The sequence below is a fragment of the Meleagris gallopavo genome, chromosome 1 (genome assembly GCF_000146605.3).
Source record: "Meleagris gallopavo isolate NT-WF06-2002-E0010 breed Aviagen turkey brand Nicholas breeding stock chromosome 1, Turkey_5.1, whole genome shotgun sequence".
Classification (NCBI taxonomy): domain Eukaryota; kingdom Metazoa; phylum Chordata; class Aves; order Galliformes; family Phasianidae; genus Meleagris; species Meleagris gallopavo.
Genome location: NC_015011.2, coordinates 7504410 through 7522670, shown reverse-complemented (window position 1 = coordinate 7522670; position 18261 = coordinate 7504410). Strand labels below are relative to the sequence as shown.

The window sequence follows — 18261 nt, the reverse complement described above, 5'->3', positions numbered from 1 at the left end:
GAAGGGAAGGGAAGGGAAGGGAAGGAAAGGGAAGGAAAAAGGAAGAATTTTCTGTAAACTGAGTAATGAAGCTTAGACAATCAAGCCTGGCATCCTTCATTCACTGTCAGCCTCATGTTTGTTCAACACAGTCCAATGGCAGCAGTAATGAGAAATGTTCCATCTTAAAGTGCTAGAAAATGGAAATGCACATTTTTTTACCTTGGTTTGAAAGAAAATCTGCTATTTTACCTCATGTGTCTTTTTTTTCTTCTGAGCTACACATTTCTATATTCAGTATAAACTGAAATCATCAACTACATACAATATTAGTTTCAAAAGCTGTTCACTCAGACCGTGCTATACAGAAATAATTTTCTATTTCTATTCCCATTGGAGTGGAAGTCTCTTGGAAGGCATCTTTTGTCTTGTGCCACATTTAGCATTTTCCTACCTGAATTCACTAACTTCTCTTGCCAGAAGGATGTGAAAGAAGTAGTGAAGCAGGAGAGGGTCTGATCTGCCCACCACCTTGATGCTCAACCCATTTTGTTCACACCTTTATGCCTGGCGGCTAAGCCCTGCACTCACCCAAGGGGAGAATGGAGCAATGTTGGGTGACATGGCTCTGTCCATGGCTGGAGCAGCATTTTGGGGCAACAATGACATATTTCACAGCCACTGTGAGGCATATGCAGGTTATGAACAATAGCTCCACTGAAGTCGTGGAGCAGCTGAGCTGGGCAGAAACAATAGTGAATGTCTGAACTTCATCCAAGCAATTGTAAGTAAGAGTTTTTCTCTGTGATGGAACCATTGGATGTGGGTTATGCAATTTCAGTATGGTTGTGTGCGCGGTGGAAGGGTACCAGGACAAGTAAAACTTATGGAGCTAACTCATCAGAACAGGAGGAGCTTTCTCCCTTCACTGGATACTTTAATGGGACAGTCATCAGCACTTCCAGTGAGCATGAAAGGCTCCATAATTGCTCAGAATTAAAGGTATCTGACAATTTTTAGCAGAACAATGGAAGAAGAATCACTGAATATTTTCACCCATATTTGTTCAGCTGTAAAGAATATCCAGCTCTCAGCACATGCAGTATAAATAAACATATGTCTTCAGCTTATCTGCCTCCTGACAGCTCACGGATAGCTCCACAGCCTGTTTTAGTTTAAATGCAATTTATTCTGGAAGGCTGATAATAGGGATATTGATTATGCAGGCCCTAGGAAATCACACCTACATTTCACTGCATGGAAGAGTGTGATTGTCATTCCCTGTTTATTTTCCTATGAGGCTGTGAGCACTTTTCTGAGGGACTTCATTCCCTGAGGCTCCTGACATGGCACCTAACAGATGTGCAGGGCTTGTTTATGGGAGTCTTTTAATGTCCAAGAACATAACCAGTTTAGAAACCAGCATGCAGCTTGGAAAGTGGGGAATGCACAGCATTACTATGCCAGGTAAGTGCCATCCCCTCCAGTTAACCTCTTAAAGATATGGAATGCCTTCTGCCCTTCTCCTTCCCCACTGGCAAGGTGAGCCAGAATCTGACTCATTCTTCAGGGTCACTTTGCTGCTGGCAGCCATTGCCTCCTGCCTCTACTTGTGCCATCTTGCCGATTCTCTTTCCAGAGACCTGCAGGTGGCCAAGGAAAAAAATTGGAGGAATCAAGCTATCCCTGCTGGGTTTCATTAATTCCCAATCTTGCCTTTCCTATATGCAGCTTTCCTTTCTCTAGAGCTGCTTTATTCCATTGACCTCTGCTGCATGTACAGATCCTCTTGGAGGCTCTCCATGCTCCCTGTCCATCTGGGCTCACTGCTGATCCATGCCCTGATGCTTTGTGCCTTTCTCATCCTTCAGTGCCTCTCCAAATCCTGCTTCTGTTAAACCTCACCACATAGCATGAACTACGTTCCCAGTGTCTGAACTTACAGCGTTGCTCTCTTCATCAGGGCCATCTTTTCAGTGATGTTCATATAACACTGGGATTATTTCCATCCACCTTGAGATGATGTGGTTACCCATGGGGAGTGTGGAACTCTCAACATATCTCAGATCTGCTGGCCTCAGACTTTTGACTGGGTCTCCATAGCCACATTGGCCTTGCTGGAGCCAAGCCAGGATGGATAGCAGAAGCTCTTCCACACCCAGGTTTCTGAGCCCTGCTGAGAATTTCCTTTTGAAGTGCTTATTTCACGTCCTGACCAATAAGCTTTATCATAAAGTCTTTCCCCTTGAGAAGATCTTCTTTGCCACCTTCATCCTACCTGAGATCCCTCTTGGCTCATAAGCCAAATTGTTCGCTCCCTACCTTCGTGCATCAAATTTCTTCTACTCCTATGCTCTTCCATTTCCATTTCCAAGGAAAACTTTCCTCCCTCCAGCTGGATGTCTACAGGCTGCTGTATTCGCTGGAGCCTAAGCTGAGAAATGGAACCCCCAAGCTACCAACCAGAAGGGATTAAAATCCAAGGAAATGTTCTGCCTTCTACTCACTGGCAGTCTGCTGCTCCTGGTTGGTTCCTCATACTGAGGAGGCACCATATGTCTCTATCAACCGTCAGTGTTTCCTTGGTCCCCCCATGCAGCTGCTGTGCCCCTCCAGACAGACCTCAAATGCTATGCAGACCATGGATGACAGTGGTGGATGCTTGCCGAGGGCGTTTATCAGAGCTTGCAGAGAAGATCAACACAATCACAGCTTTCAGGCTAAAAGACCCAGATCTTTTAGTCCATTTTTCATGTAACTGTTTGGTAATGTGTTGGAACAGGATGCTTAGGGAAGTGGTGAAGTCATTGTCCCTAGAGGCGTACAAGAAAAGCATAGGTGTGGAACTGGGGAATATGAGTTAATGGGCATCATGGGGATGGGTTGATGGTTGGACTAGATGATCTCAGTGGTCTTTTCCAAACTAATGATTCTATGAACCTATGATTTTATTTACCTGGTCAAAGGCAATATCTATATATTGTGCTGAAGCCATGTCTGCAGGACATGAACTGACTACAAAAGCCAATAACACTCCCAGAAGAACTATGTTCCCTTCAGAGCAACAGTAAAACTACTTTCCTAATGCTAGTTTTTCATGAACAGCCAACTTTTCAGTCAAAAAACTCAATTCTTCACTTAGCAAGAACACAGACCCAAATCACCAATCTTGACTCCCATTTCCCTATTTGCAGAACAGCCTCCTTCCTCCATCCCTCTCCATCCCATGGTGACCAAAGCCAGGAGGATAGTTGCCCCATTTGCCATCGCTCTCACTGGACTAGAGATGATCAGACTCCTCCAGTGGTGATTCAAGAGCCAGGGAAAGGCCAGATGGAGCCTTCAAGTGGTTCATCCATCAGGAGAGACAGAATGTAGTGGGGGCATTTCTTGTTTTGTTGATGGTTCTCAAGTTCCAAAGCTGCAGACCTCAACAATTTCTAGTGCCAAAGATGTCAAAAATCTACTTTGCAATTTTCCATAAACTGTTCAACTACACTCTTGCTCTTGCTGTAGTTTTTGTTTCTGAAATTAGACATATCAGAGTCCTAGTGCTGCAGTTTGGGAACACAGATCTGAGCATCGCTTTCGCTCTGATCAATTTAAAATTACAGAATTTAGATCAAATTTTGGATCAAACTTTAATTTGACTCAGATTTATTTTTTGCACATTTTCTCAGCGCAAAGGACTGCATTTGTCTAGATTCACAGCGGAAAACTCCATATAAGCTCAGTCAGCTCTCCAGTTATTTCCCTTCCCTGCAGAAAACATACATTTTTTCTTTCAAAGGAGTGACAGGCCACCACATGACTTCCAGAACCTCTGAGAACCACTATGAAGCCATCCCTAAGATGAAGGGATATTTTCTATCTGCTGTGTTGCAGTGTAGAGGCTGAGTGGGAAGATGCAGGGAGCCTCCCTTCACTGAGAGCCAGCCCGTCCCCACACCCCATGCCCTATAGGCGTGCCCTATAAGAAACCCCAGCAGTATATTCCTTCTGCAATGGCTGTAATACTCACCCTCACACCCGCTCTCAGAGCTGCCTTCTGCTCCAGTGATGGTTACAAGTGCTTTTGGAGCAGAGCCTGTCTGCACTGCAGGGAGCTGCTGGCTCTCCTGCCTGACGACTGGCACCCAAACGTCTCCATTTACGGTCAGGGCTGTGTGGCTACATTTCTGCATTGGGTGATGATGCTTTTAAGGAGAGGCCAGCCCCCACAGCCCTGCCTAGAGCCAGTTTTGGCAGTGGAGCAGGGCTAGAGCCCCTCTTCTGCAATCTTTGTGGCATCCCAACGGGATTCATCCCATCCTGGTGCTTGTTTTTCTTGCTATGAAGCTGGGACACATCACTGCAATACTCACACAAATACAGTACTCAAAATTAGGTGCATTTTCCTAGTAGGTGCCATCCTCAACACCACCTGAAGGGGAACCTCTGCAATCTTTCTACCTTGCCAACCCAGGTAGCTATCCTACTTATTGATGTGCAAAAGTGAGGCAGCAAGAAAACACCAGTAAGCCCCAGCTGATTGCAATCTTCTGACCATGACTAATACTGAAAATATTGCAAAAACTCCAACAGCATTTTGGGAGGGGATGAGAACATTTTATTCCTCTTTATTACCATTATCAGTGGAGTCATTGCTCTCAAAAGGTGCTGTATAATTCCCCAAGACTGAGAATGAGGCTGAGTGTGGAGGGGCAAAGGTCCCTGGTGTGCTCTGACCTGAGCATCTCCTCCAGAACTCCCACACTGCTGTCACCACTCACTGGCTTTTGGTCTGACTTGGAAGCATCTCCAAACTTGGAAGCTTACTCCAAGCTTAATAATGACTTAAGAAGTGATAATATGGACTTTCATGTGGATTGTCCACCCAAACACCCATGGACTAGCGTGGTGATAACTTCCACATCCCTATCCTTGGCTCTTCCAATTTGAGCTCAGTGCTCTTAGGGAAAAATCAAACTCACAATATTTCCTCTGATCAAATTTCAGACCCCACAGACAGCTCTGCTCCAAGCCATGAACAAGTTCTGTTCCTGCAATAACTCTTCCAGAGAGAAAGAATTAGGAGGCTTAGCACTTTTGGATGCCGATGGCTGGAGCTGCAAATGGATAATGTACCAGCAGCCAGCGCAGACGTGGTGAGGATGTGGGACTCGGCCAGCACGGAAAAATCCATGTTTACAAAAATCAAGATGAAAAGGAATGAAGAGCCAATTATGCAAAACTCTTTAAATAAAGCAGTGCAAGCCTGCCCCGTGCAGCAGACAAATGATCCACAACCACATGAAAATAATATAATGGATAGCAAAGCTGAGAGCAGGGGATGTGAGAAAATCCATTTTCTAGGAGTAGGGAAGAGGACTTGCTTGCTGAAAAGGATTAGCTGGATAAAGCCAAAACTTTCTAAAAAAATCTCTTGCGTAAGGATCTAAAGATGCATCAAACAGCAATAGGAAAAGAACTGCCTATACAAAGATCTGAAGAGCAACGCTCTGCTCCTGCTCACAAAGAAAATGCTGTCAAAAAAGTCTTATGTAAACTTGCCACACACAACACATCATCAACAGACATTTATCAAATGAAACACATACCAAATGCAACTCTTCATAATCCTAAGTCAAACAGGCTTTGAGTTTCAGACCCTCAGGAAGAGATTTCCATATGATTCTCCTCTGTTGAGTTTATGATTAAACCTTCTGAATTTTGGCATTTATCTCACAAAACGCATTGGAGAGGGCTTTCCTTTATCCTCCAAGCCTGTGTCTGTGCCTTTCCTGAGCTGCTGCTCTACCGCTCTGCAGCCACCCATCTTGGGGGAAAAAAGCTGTAGTCCAGACCACTTGATTGCCTAAAGCAAGGATGACTTCACTGGTGGAGGTAACTCAAAGCTCTTGTGCTATGTGCCATCACCCAAGCATTTGCAGCAGGGCTTATAAATGCTGCCTTTGAGTCAGAAGCTGACTTTTGGGGCTCTGCAATGCAAATAAAACAGATGTGCCTGAGGGGGTCCCACCAGAAGCGTCTGTGTGGCCAGCCTCCCAGCTCTTTGTAGTTTGGGAAGAGGATCTGTGGTGTTGAAACGTTTCAGTGTGGTCTGGAGGAGCTGTCAAACGGAGCCAAGGCCGACTCCTGCGAGCAACCGCAGGATCATTTACCACTTGCCATCCTCCTGCAGACTGAGGTATGGTCCTTGTTAACCATCCAGTCATATGTTTCAAGAGTTGTATTCATAACCCCCTGAGTCTGATCGCAGCTAATTCGCAGGCAAAAAGGAGTATATTTGCTTAATGCACTGCTCTGTGCAAACATGCTGATTGTTCCCAGATGCATCTGTTTTTACCCAGCAGCCCTCAGGCAGCAGCAGAGGAAATCATTTCAGCTCCCTGGAGCCAGTGGCCGAAGCAGTTTCAAGATGCTCCAAGAGCCCTCCCGCATCCCTTCAAGGGAGCTGTACCCATCTCCCTCATTCCATCAGACCCAGCTCCTTCTGCTGTTTTTTGTCATCCCGAAATGCATCCCATTCATGCAGCAGGATCTGCAACCTTCCTGTAACTAGAGCATGTGAGATCACATACAAGTGCTGCAAGGCTACATAAAGCCCAAACCAGGTAAGGATGCAATTTTAATCTCAACCACGGTGAAGAGATCAGTTCAACTGATTCCCAGCAGTCTCCCTCAAACATGCCACACAGCATGAAATTTGCTTTGGAAAAGCTTCCAGGAAAGGTTGAGGTTGGTTGGAAGGGACACGTTTTGCATGGGAATTTGAGAGTTCTTCTCACGAGCAATGCAAGCCAACACAGATTGCTAAGGTCCAACACAGTGATGGAAGAATCTCTTCCATGGCATAAGCCAAGAGATCATCCCTCATTAGCCTGTGGTGAGATATCCATGGATAAACACAGCTTTGAAGTGGCAGCCAGAAGTTCTGAGTTGGATGAAGATTATATTTACAGCTACAAGATAAGTTGATAACCAAAGCAAAGGTGCTCAGACCTTACAAAACTTTTATCTCCAATCTCAGCAGCAGTTCTGAGCCGAACAGATCAGCTGGTGAGATTTTCCTTGGCAAAGAGCACATCATTCTCATGGCTGAATACTTCCCACTCTGTGCTGCTGCCTGGCATGAAGCATCCTATGACCACCTCAAAGCTGGCAGCTTTGCAGGAACACCAGTGTTTTGCCCATATTTGCAAAGAATATCAGTATTGGAGACATGAATCCAAACATCCTCTTCCTCTGCAGTCTGCTCTACTCCAGAGTGCTGTATTTGCTATATCTGTGAGCTGCCTTTGCTCTAACAGCATTTATCCAGAAAAGCACCTAAGATGCCTCAGTGGGCAATCCTGTGCACACATAGCAGGGCACTGTTCAGAGCTGGGTCAAGCTGTGTGCAGCAGAGGTGACTGCATTTTCTGGACGTGAATTTTTCACACTCACACCTCCTGGCTTTCCTCATTCATACATTACTTGAGAGTAGCAAAAAAGATTTATTGCGCAAATAAAATTCAGCCATGGGTCACTTGCAGACTAGTTAGTGTGATTTACAGAGCAATTCATGTCCTATATTGATCACTAGAAATTCCCACTGAAGGTGTGATCAAATGCTTAAAAAAATACATCACATGAGCAGTTCCAGTGTTTCCCAACCCAGCCTCCTCCACTCTCACCACCAGTGCAGCTATTTGTGTGCTTTCCTGTATGCACAGTGCTATTGAGAATAGCCCCAAACAAGAAATTGGGCAGTGTAGCTTGTATAGATTCCTGCGATGTATTCAGAGGGCAATGAGGCACTAACACTGCTACCCAGAGAAGCTGTGGGTACCCCATCTCTGGAAGTGCTCAAGGCCAGGCTGGATGGGGCCCTGGGCAGCCTGAGCTGGTGGGGGAACTGAGCCCATGGCAGGGTGTTGGAGCTGGGTGATCTTTAAGGTCCCTTCCAACCTAAGCCATTATTATTGGTATTGCAAACAATGCTTTAGCAAAGCCATACTCCAAAAAGCAATTGTTCTCATGCAATTAAGAAAAACTTCAGAGGCATCTCCATGAAACAGGAAGCCAAGTGCCACATCCTTGCAATGGATGTGCTTATGGCTGTGCCTCTGGATGCAATACAAAGTCGGACAGAAACCCCTGAGCTATCTGCCAAGCCTCAGTGAGGTGGGTGAAAGCTTGTGCAGGAATGCTCATTGTGCAGAATCTGGCACCACAGAATCATAGAATCCTTTGAATTGGAAGGGACCTCTGAAAGTCATCTAGTCCAACTCCTCTGCAATGAACAGGGGCACCACAGCTAGATCGGGTTGCCCAGGGTCTGATCCAGCCTGGCCTTGAAAGTCTCCAGGGATGGGGCAACAACCACATCTCTGGGCAACCTGTGCCAGTGCCTCACCATCCTCAATGAAACGATTTTTTCATTTCCATTGTTCTGTTATCACAGACCCTGCTAAAGAGTCTGTCCCCTTCTTTCCTATAGCTCCCTTTTAGATACTGAAAGGCCGCTCTCAGATCTCCCTGGAGCCTTCTCTTCTCCAAGCAGAACACCTCCAGCTCTCTCAGCCTGTCCTGTTGGGGAAGGTGTTACATCCCTTGGATCATTTTTTGGCCCTCCTCTAAATGCAGTCTAACAGGTCCATGTCTATCCTGTTCTGAGGACACAGAGGATGCCATGGGTATGACATTTCAGTCTAACTAATGAGTTATAATTAATTATTGAGCTATTCCCCTTCCAGCCCATGGCTCATGGCTTGCACCTGGGTGCACTCTGACCGCACAGCCCAGTGCATACCACATGTCTCAGGGAGCTGTGGGATTCCATCTTTTCAGTGACTAAGGACTCAGGACCTCACCACCCTTAGCATCTTGTTAATGATGTTTTTAAGCAACTTTCCAGCAGTGGGGCTGAACATGCTTCCGGCGATTCATGGCACCTCCTGCTATCCCTGTTCAGATTTCCCTGGGTGGGATCATGCTCCCCCAGCTATCAGCTGCGTCGTGGTTCTGCAGCCATGGGAAGTTTCATTTCCTGCTTCTGGGGCTGCCCAGCAGCATTCGCAAAAAGGAAAGGCATTCTTCTCATTCTTGCTGTTAACCTGTTGGTGACCTCTGAGGAGTGAGCCAAAATTGTCAGGAAGGTTCAGAATGTGGCAACATTCACGAGCCCATGGCCAGCACCAGAATCTCATTCTTCTTCATTCTCTATTATTGTTGCTTTTTTAAATAGGAGGATAATTTACAGACATATTTTAATGCATATTTGTGTTTGATTTTTAGCCTCTGAAGTATCTCCGGTGATGTCTGCCCATGGCACCAGCACTGCATCCTGAGCATCATACACCAAGTTTAGTGGCAAGTAATGCGATGGAAACCCATGCTGGGGGTATTGTAAGAAAATGTAATATATTTCTCCATTAAATGATATAGTAACAGCATCAAAAATGACCTGACCTGCTTTTCTGTTCTACCAGTGGGGACTGGGACTGTTAGCACAAAGCCCTTCCCACAAGCATGTTATCCCTGGTACAAATACAGCTCTGCATGCAATCTCAGCAAGAAGTTGCTGAGAAAACCAAATGAAAACCTTTTCCTCTCCCTTTTTATCCTGGACTATCTGGAGATGGAGAAACATGCAGTTCCTACCTGGACGAGGAGCTCCAGCTTCCTGTCATCAAGGAGGTGCACTTGGCATCTGCGGCCCTCGGTCATCTGCAGGAGAGAAGAGACACGTGACTCAGGGCGTGTGGCTTTCTATCTTGGCATGCTGTGTGACCGCTCAACGGGCTGTTCCATGCCCACCGCCCTCTGGTGCAGACCCTTTCCCAAACACCCCCTGCCCCTCCCCTGGTACAGCTCCATGCCGTTCCCTCAGGCCCTGTCGCTGTCACAGAGAGCAGAGCTCAGCGCTGCCCTCCGCTCCCTGTGAGGAGCTGCAGCCGCCATGAGGCCTACCCTCAGCTCCTCTGCTCTGGACTGAGCAAACCCAGGGACCTCAGCTGCTCCTCACACATCTTGCCCTCCAGACCCATCCCCATCTTTGTAGTCTTCCTTTAGATGCCCTTTAACAGCTTTATGTTTTTAATTATTATATTGGTTCACCGTTGCTTCCGTATCAGTATGATTTATTCCAACTCTTAACACATATGACAACATCAATTACAGTTTTATGTGTTGCTTCTTCCAACGTACTGTGGATTGAGGTAGTAAGAAGTAAATGAGCTATTGCCTGAGGGAACTCCTCTACAGTCAGCCTTTCTCAGCTCTTGTGAAGAGGAACAACTTTGCTTTGCACAGCCATGGATCCAGGCTCTGCCCCTAAAGCCCTCACATACACACACAATCCCACTAATGGGATAAGAGCAGACTAAGCCTCTTTCACTCTAGGAAATCTCTTCCTCGGCATGATTTGGGCAGCGTTCAGGCAGCCACAAGGCAGTCACACATGCCTTGGCCCTGCTGTGCTGCTCAGCCTCTTGGTAACCCACTACACTTCATCCAAGGGACATCCTGAGTGTTGGGAGAGTTGAGGGGACACTCTGAAGCATGCATAGCCTAGGCAGTCATGGCCATGGCACAAGGTCTTCATCCTCAGCCATAGAATCATACATTTACTAAGGTTGGAAAAGACCACCAGGATCACCCAACAGTCCACCTACCACCAATATTGCCCACTAAACCATGTCCCTCAGTACCATGTTTCTTGAACACCTCCAGGAACAGTGACTCCACCACCTCACTAGGCATCCTGTTCTAGTGTCCAACCACTGTTTTGGAGTGGAAGCTTTTCCTAATATCAAATCTGAACCTCCCCTGGTGCAACTTGAGGCCATTCTGTCTCATCCTATTGTGGTTACCTCAGAGAAGACACTGTTTCCCCCTTACCACAACCTCTTTCAGGCAGTTGTAGAGGGTGATAAGGTCTCCCCTGAGCCTCCTCTTCTCCAGTCAAACAATCCCATCTCCAGCACTATCTTCTCATGCTGCTGGTTGACTCTCCTAGATGCTCCCGTCCTCTTTACCTCTTCTGTCCCATGTCCACCTCCCCACCTCCTGGAGTCAGGACAGATCAGTCCTTGTCCAGGCCCCCGGCCTCTCCCCTGTAGCAAAAATTCAGATGTGGTAAATACCTCTTCTCATAAGGTATATTATTTGCTAAGAGATTTTCTGTGTAAACTGTGTATTAAGCAGCATTCAGTGTGGTTGTTTAAGTCCCGCTCATGTGGCTGCAGGGAACCACAAGCCATGCTGGGCTTCCACCAAGCAGCACTGTGGACAAAACTGAGAGCACTCTGCTTCCATCTCTCTCTCATGCCCTTGCTGTCAGATATCTGCGTCATCCCCAAGACAGGGAGTGTGCATCAATACTGAAGTTTTAACACAGGTTTACTCAAGGCAAGAAAGAAAGCAGTGACTTTCTCATGGTAGTGACACGTGATGGTAGGAATAGGAGCACAGTCCAGCATTAGCAGGTAGCACCCGATCAGTTATACAAAGTGAAATGAGAAAAAAAAAGAATGTAAAAGAAGCAAGAAGGAAAGGTGATGTTTAGTATTTCAGAAAAGGACATTCCACGCTTTCCCAACCCAGAGTTGGAAAATCTCCTCTCAGTGCTCCTGCTGCTTACATAAATCCCAAATGTGAACAGCTGGTAGCTGGCAGTATCCAAATGTAGTGAAAGTCTGAAATGCAGCACAGATGATCAACAAATTGCAAATTTGTGAGCATCACTCACAGAAATGGGGGGAGGAAAGAAGAGTGAAGCTAGAGAAATCATGCTACTTTCACATCAGCTCACCCCAGCACCTCTGTCCATCAGGAAATCCTTGGTGGCTCTCAAAGACCATGGTAATTTTTATAGTTTGATCGTGCAACACATGAGCATACTACTTTAATTCTTTAGTGTCACTTTGTTGCTGTGCCTTTTAGTGGTTTGAAGGCTTGTGTTACAGGCTACTGACCCCAACCCCTTTCCCCCCTCCTCTCTACTTTATTATTCTGCCAGGCATTTGTATCCCACACTACATGCTTTTTACCTTCATCAGAGCAATACAAACTCTGCTAGATTGTCAAAGTGGAATGTTTTACAGCATAGCAAGAAGGAACTGTTTTGGTACAGGCCATCCATGTGGAGGATGGTGCTTCTGATGCTTTGCAGTTTCACTTCTCTGTGGTATCTGTTGCACAGCAGTGAGAGACTGAGGAACAAGGCAAGGAATCCCTTCTGCTTCTCTGTGTAACAAGAAAGAAAGCCAAAACCAGAGCCCTGTGGATGGGACTGTGGGACCAGGAGGTCACTAAAGATGGGCTGAGCAACACCAGAATTTGGATAATGGAACTCCGCGAGGAGAGAACTGTGGTTCTCCATGTCTGAAATTGTTACCCTGAGAAAGATGGGGGAAGCTGAAAGCTATGAGGCACAAAGGCAGGGGTTTCCCCTCAACATAGAAAAGTAAAATCTCAGCATAGAAGAATCAGTTGTTGGACAGAGCTGTTGATAGTAGAGAAGGACACTTGATGTGAAGGGAAGTGGAGAAGTTTGCTCCTAATCATGTCCCAGTTTTCACTGTGACTTCAGTGACTTAGTTTCCTGTATCATCAGCACAGGCCCCTACTTGCCCTCTGGAGGTTAGGAGCCATTTACTCTAACTTCAGGAAGTAAAAATTCATGTGTCTAATACCTCCTGACAGTCCTGATATCCATGATGCTCAAACCAAAGAGATGCATACTGGGCAGGACAGCTGATCCAGCTTCATCCTACACTTGGACTTTCCATACGTGAAGCCATGCCCTAGTGCTGAACTCAGACAACTCTCCAACATGTGGTTCAGGCTGTAGCGTCATTTACTCTCTGTACCTCTGACACTTCCCAGCAAGTGCAAAGCGTTGGGGCTGTGCTACAAACTCAGTGCTAACATTTTACCCATATGGCAGAGAGCAGTATTCTTCATATGTGAAGAGGGGCCAGATGCATTTTGTGGCCCAAGCTGATCGCGAATTCAGATGGGAATTATGCAGCAAAACATACAACAGTTTTTTTGTTTGTTTTCTGAAACAGCTCAGTACGTCACATTCTGAAACCTGTCACTTCTTCTAGTGCCTGTACATGCAGTATGATCTCAGAGTGTTTGAAGAGCTGAACATGAGCACTTTTAGAAAGCTGAGGATAACGCATCTCCACACCATACAGACACAGATGGTGCTTGTGAGGCATATAAAAATCTGAAGAAATCCATTTGTACAGATGAGGTGGTGGATGCTCAGGAGAGCTGACCACATACAGGGCATCATGCTTTACCTGCACCCTGATTTTATGGAGAAGACCTTATTGCTTTCTACAGCTCCCAGAAAGGAAGTTGTAGATAGGTGGTGGTCGGCCTCTTCTCCCAGCAACAGCCAAAGGACAAGAGATAATGGCCTTAAGTGGGTAAGAGATAAGTGCCAGAGGTGGTTCAGATTGGATATTAGGAAAAAAAATTTTCTGAGAAGAGTGGTGAGGCATTGGCACAGGCTGTCCAGGGAGGTGGGGGAGTCACCATCCCTGGAGGTGTTCAGGAAACATGTAGATGTGGCACTGAGAGACGTGGTTACGGACGTGGGCATGGTGCGCTGATGGTTGGACTACATCATCTTTGTGATCTTTTCCAACATCAGTGATTCTACAGTTCTGCACCTGGAAGATGGGAAGAATGATTCTGCCCTCCTTTGCAAGACACTTTGAGAGATGTCAGTGACAAGTTTTGATGTATGCACTTGATCATGCTAAAGAAAGCAAGTATCTCTCCTGGCTACTTGTGGGATCTTCTGTATCTTGGCTGCTTTTCTCGAGGAAAAGAAGGTTTAGTTACCTTTGTCACAAGCAACAGACTTTAAATATCGTTTGGAGGCTCCTACTCAAATATTTACATGATGATTTTCCTAAGAAAGACCATCTGGCAGCTGTTTTGCACTGCTGCACGAACCACTCTGCCGACTTCCCTCCTCTCTATTCATCTTTGCTGTAACTCCAAACATAGGTTTCCAGTGTTCTATAAACTGTCTGTGGCATCTCAGTCGGTTGCTGCATTGCACTCTGCTAGTCCCCGTGTGTGTGTCATCTTGTCACTAAATTATCTGCAACTGTCCACAGAACTGCTGCATCCACTGCAAACAGCAAAGGCAGCAGGAAGGAATGACTCCAAAGGGAACCTTTCCCTTTCAAAATGAAAAAATCCTCTTGGTGAAGGCACTGTCACACTAAATAACTCCAAGGCACCAAATGCAAATGCTATTTACAATGGCAGTTCTATAAATACTCGTGGCACGTTTCATTAGCCGGTGACTACAGAAATAAAGAGGATACGGTGTATTCTTCCATGACTCAAATCAGAAATTATAATTGAAGGCAGAAAATTTCCTAAACGCTCACTGCATGTATAGGAGGCAATTACAGTGCTGAGCACACAAAAATCGGTGTCACTCTGCCTGCCGTTTGGACAGACCCGATGAAAGGAGATAGAGAGAGATGACAGCCCGCTGATTAAAATAAAGCATTAGATTAAACACCCTGCTCCCACTTGACCACTTCTTACTCCTTTCCACGCTGCTTGCTTTCCAGGTCTAAAACCCTCCTGCACACTCATTTCCCTGCTCTTCCCTTTATTAGATAGGACAATAAAGCTGCAGGCTTATTTCCACCTGAACCTCACTGACTCGAAGCTCTGAGAGTGGGGAGAAAGACAGGAGAAACTCCAGGCAGAGAGACTGCCATGCAGTCTGGATCTGGTCCTCATTTCTACCACTTATTTCCACGAGTCCATCCTAAACCAAAAGTGGGATGTCTGGTCTGTAAATTATTGTTTGAAGAGGGAGAAGAGTGATTTTATTTTGGCAGAAGATTTATGGCAAAGGCAACATCCTAAAATAAGACAACACAGAAGTACAAGTGCTTCTCGCTACAGTGGATAGAAACCCAACAGACAACACTTCTGCCATTCAAATTGATTAATTGGTGATGATTTCCTATTGAAAGGGCTACGTGGTGTTCTGGAACAGGACAGGTCAGTTGTAAACCAGATTTTTTTCCTAGAAAGGAGATCCTAATCATACCCTTGGACATTTGCCATCTGTTCAAATCATTAAGGTTGGGAAAGACCTCTAAGATCATCCAGTCCAACCATCAACCCATCCCCATCATGGCCCATTAATCATGCCCCTCAGTGCCACATCTACACATTTCTTAAATGCCTCCAGAGACTGTGACTCCACCACCTACGTGAGCAGCCTGTTTCAACCACTCTTTTGGAGAATAATTTTTTCCTCTTATCCAACCTCCCCTGGCACAACTTTAGGTCGTTATCTCTTGTCCTATAACTGTTACCTGGGAGAAGAGGCTGACCTCCAGATCACTACAATCTCCTTTCAGGCAGTTGTAGAGAGCAATAAGGTCTTCCCTGAGCCTCCACTTCTCCAGACTGAACAATCCCAGTTCCCTCAGCCACTCCCCATAAGACTTGTGTTCCAAACCCAAGCAGCATTTCCATGGCATTTCTATACGAGAAATAAAATGTCAGATTTTCAACCACATAGGAGCAACTTGGTGGCAAACAGATCTCTGGAGCAGAAAGCTTAGGCTTGGGAGAGATTTTGTAGATGTGGATGGTGCTGACATGATGAGGAGTAGCAGGGTGATTGGTGATGTATAACCAGACTCTGGCTACTAAAGAAGGGTGGGTCTCCCTGGTACAAATACACATGTATTGTATTTGTGTGAAATACACATATGATAAATAGCTAGATGAAAGCCAGAAAATACATGCCAGTGACAATGCTGCATCTCCCATAAGATCTGTAGCACCAGGGGAATATATCAAATGCAAGTCTTCTGGATTTCCTCCAACATTTTGTCCTATCCCTTGAATAATCCATGTCCATATCCCACCGAGTAGGGAATGAAGAATCATAACATCATAGAATCATCAAGTCACAGAATCATAGATTCACAGAGCCAAGTCTTCCTGGAGCAGAAGGGAAGGTGTGTACATTGGGATGTGCTTGGTGTGACCCAACTGCTCTGTGAGCACTGCAGGAGAGCAACCAGATGAGTACTAAGGAGAGCTGTAGGCTGGGTGACCTGGTGACTTCCCTGTTTTGTCCTGAGAGCTGACAAAAGAGTTCCTGGCTTGCCTAGGGGCTCCATACTTCCTGAAGGCTCCAGGCAGTGTTTCCCAGCCCCGAGATTCCCCCAGAGAAATCTGCACAGGTTGTTTCTCATGTTGTCTGCAAACAGCCATCAGCAAAAATGTTCTGATTCAGCAAAGCACACAGCCATGCACATAAATCCCTTTTATTTCAGCGTGACATAAGCAAGTGTTTAAGTGGCTTACTGTATCAGGGCTGAAATGAAAAACCGTCTCCTACGGTCCTTAAGTCCATTTACAACATCAAGCAATAACTCTCAGGCGAACTTTAAAGCCGGGAATGCCGCTTCTTAACCTCCAAACACTCAGTGCATGAGCCGTGGAGTTAGAATTAAATGTACTTCCAACGCTGCATTTCAAACCAAGCAGGGCATTACCCAACAGATGCCTAAATCACCGCTCTGAGAGCGGCTGGCCGCGGAGCTCTACTCTCAGCTATATCCTGAGATAAGAAAGCCCTTTCCTGGACGGGATGGCTTCCTCACTAGAGTGCAGGTTGTGCTGGTTTATGTCACGTATTGTTTTCTTTCTTAAAATAATACAGATCTCAATCTTCTCAAATGGAAGGAAACCAGGCCATCGTGAACCCACTCTGCCTTCCGATGCTAATGCAGAAGAGGGCTTTCCCAGTGCATACTTCTTACCATGTTTGACTCGTTCTCCCACATAACTCTTGCTGTTCCCTTTCTTGGCAAGAAAAACAGTTGGCAGCTTAAAAATATATCCTTCCAAGCAAGATCCTCACCGTCTACAAGGCAGGAGCCAAATCTAAGAGAGTTCGGCAGAGCATCCTCTGAGCTCTGGAGCTCCCACCGACCTCAGGGAGATGGCACTGGTTTCAGACTAGAGGATTCACTGGCTACAAATGTCTGATACCTGAAAGACTTGTAACCCATCTGGTACTCAGGAAAACTGTTCCACTCCTGTCTTGATATTGAGAAACCTTATCTCAAATGGTCAATTGGAACAGCAGTTCAACATGGATGCTTGCTTTGGACCAGGGCTTTTAGATGAAGAAAATGCTAGAGCTCTTAAAGTTCTTTTGTACAAGCAAGTTCTAAATGAGTCATATGGATGCTGTTTGCACTGAGCATCAGTGTGCATCTTTACTCAAGGAGAAACACATCGGTCCGCATGACAGCATTGCAACCCAAGGGTCACATCCCATGGGAAGTGACAGGCATGCAGCTCAGGCAGTCCATGGCCTCATCTCACTGAACTGACTGTAGGATGTACTATCCGTCCCTACTCCAAAGTAATGCCCAAAGGCTGCAAAAGGGGATCAAAATGCCACTACTACAAAATCTATAGCAAAAAAGTCTCCTCATCCCTATGTTAACATGACATGACAGTTAGAAAATCTCCCCTGCTGTAAACTTCCCAGTTAAAACCTCAGATAGCTTGACCTGTGTGCAAATTTCTCCTGAGCTAACTCAGCTCCGCCAAGCTGTGCAAAGAACATCTTTATTCATTGAATCATAGAATCATCTACGTTGGAAAAGACCTTGAAGATGATCAAGGCCAGTCACCAACCTGAACTAAACAGTCTCATCACTAAACCATGTCCATTAATGCCACATCCACTCATCACTTAAATACCTCCAGGGATGGGGACTCTACCATGTCTCTGGTTAGCCCATTCCAATGCCTCACCATCACCTTCTCTGTAGAAATTTTTTTTCCCTCCTAGGCTAAATTTATTCTCTAGATAAGAAGCACTTTAAGGTATTGACTGTCGTTTCATCCCATATGTGCACAGTATATACTGGAAGAGTTTCTGCTATGCTTCTGTACACATAGTAGTATGGTCTAAGGGAAAAGGATCTAAATTAGCTGCTAGGACTCTCCTTTACCAATAGTGAACTCCTTTTACAAGTCACATCAATGTCTCTTTGGGGATTCCTGGTCACTTTCCAATTCACTCCTGACTCTGAACTGTAGCAAAACCCACGAGTCATCAGCATGATGATACCATGCAGTACTAAAATACACAGCAATTGATAATTACTATATTTCTAAAGATGTTAAGATGTCTGTTAATCTATCCTACATTTGACTTTTAATTCCTTGTAAATATATATAAAAATGTCGGCTTTTTTT

At 45.6% G+C, this 18261-nt stretch overlaps 1 protein-coding gene across 3 annotated transcripts in view; it reads right to left on the bottom strand.

Moving 5' to 3' along the window:
• FRMD4A (FERM domain containing 4A) overlaps nucleotides 1-18261 on the bottom strand; it is a 201057-nt gene that overhangs the window by 114454 nt on the left and 68342 nt on the right. For all 3 annotated transcript variants that reach the window (XM_010716844.3, XM_010716644.3, XM_010716904.3), the window contains exon 2: nucleotides 9628-9693. In XM_010716844.3, the coding sequence (XP_010715146.1) occupies nucleotides 9628-9693 (66 nt within the window). The remainder of the gene's footprint in view (nucleotides 1-9627; nucleotides 9694-18261) is intronic.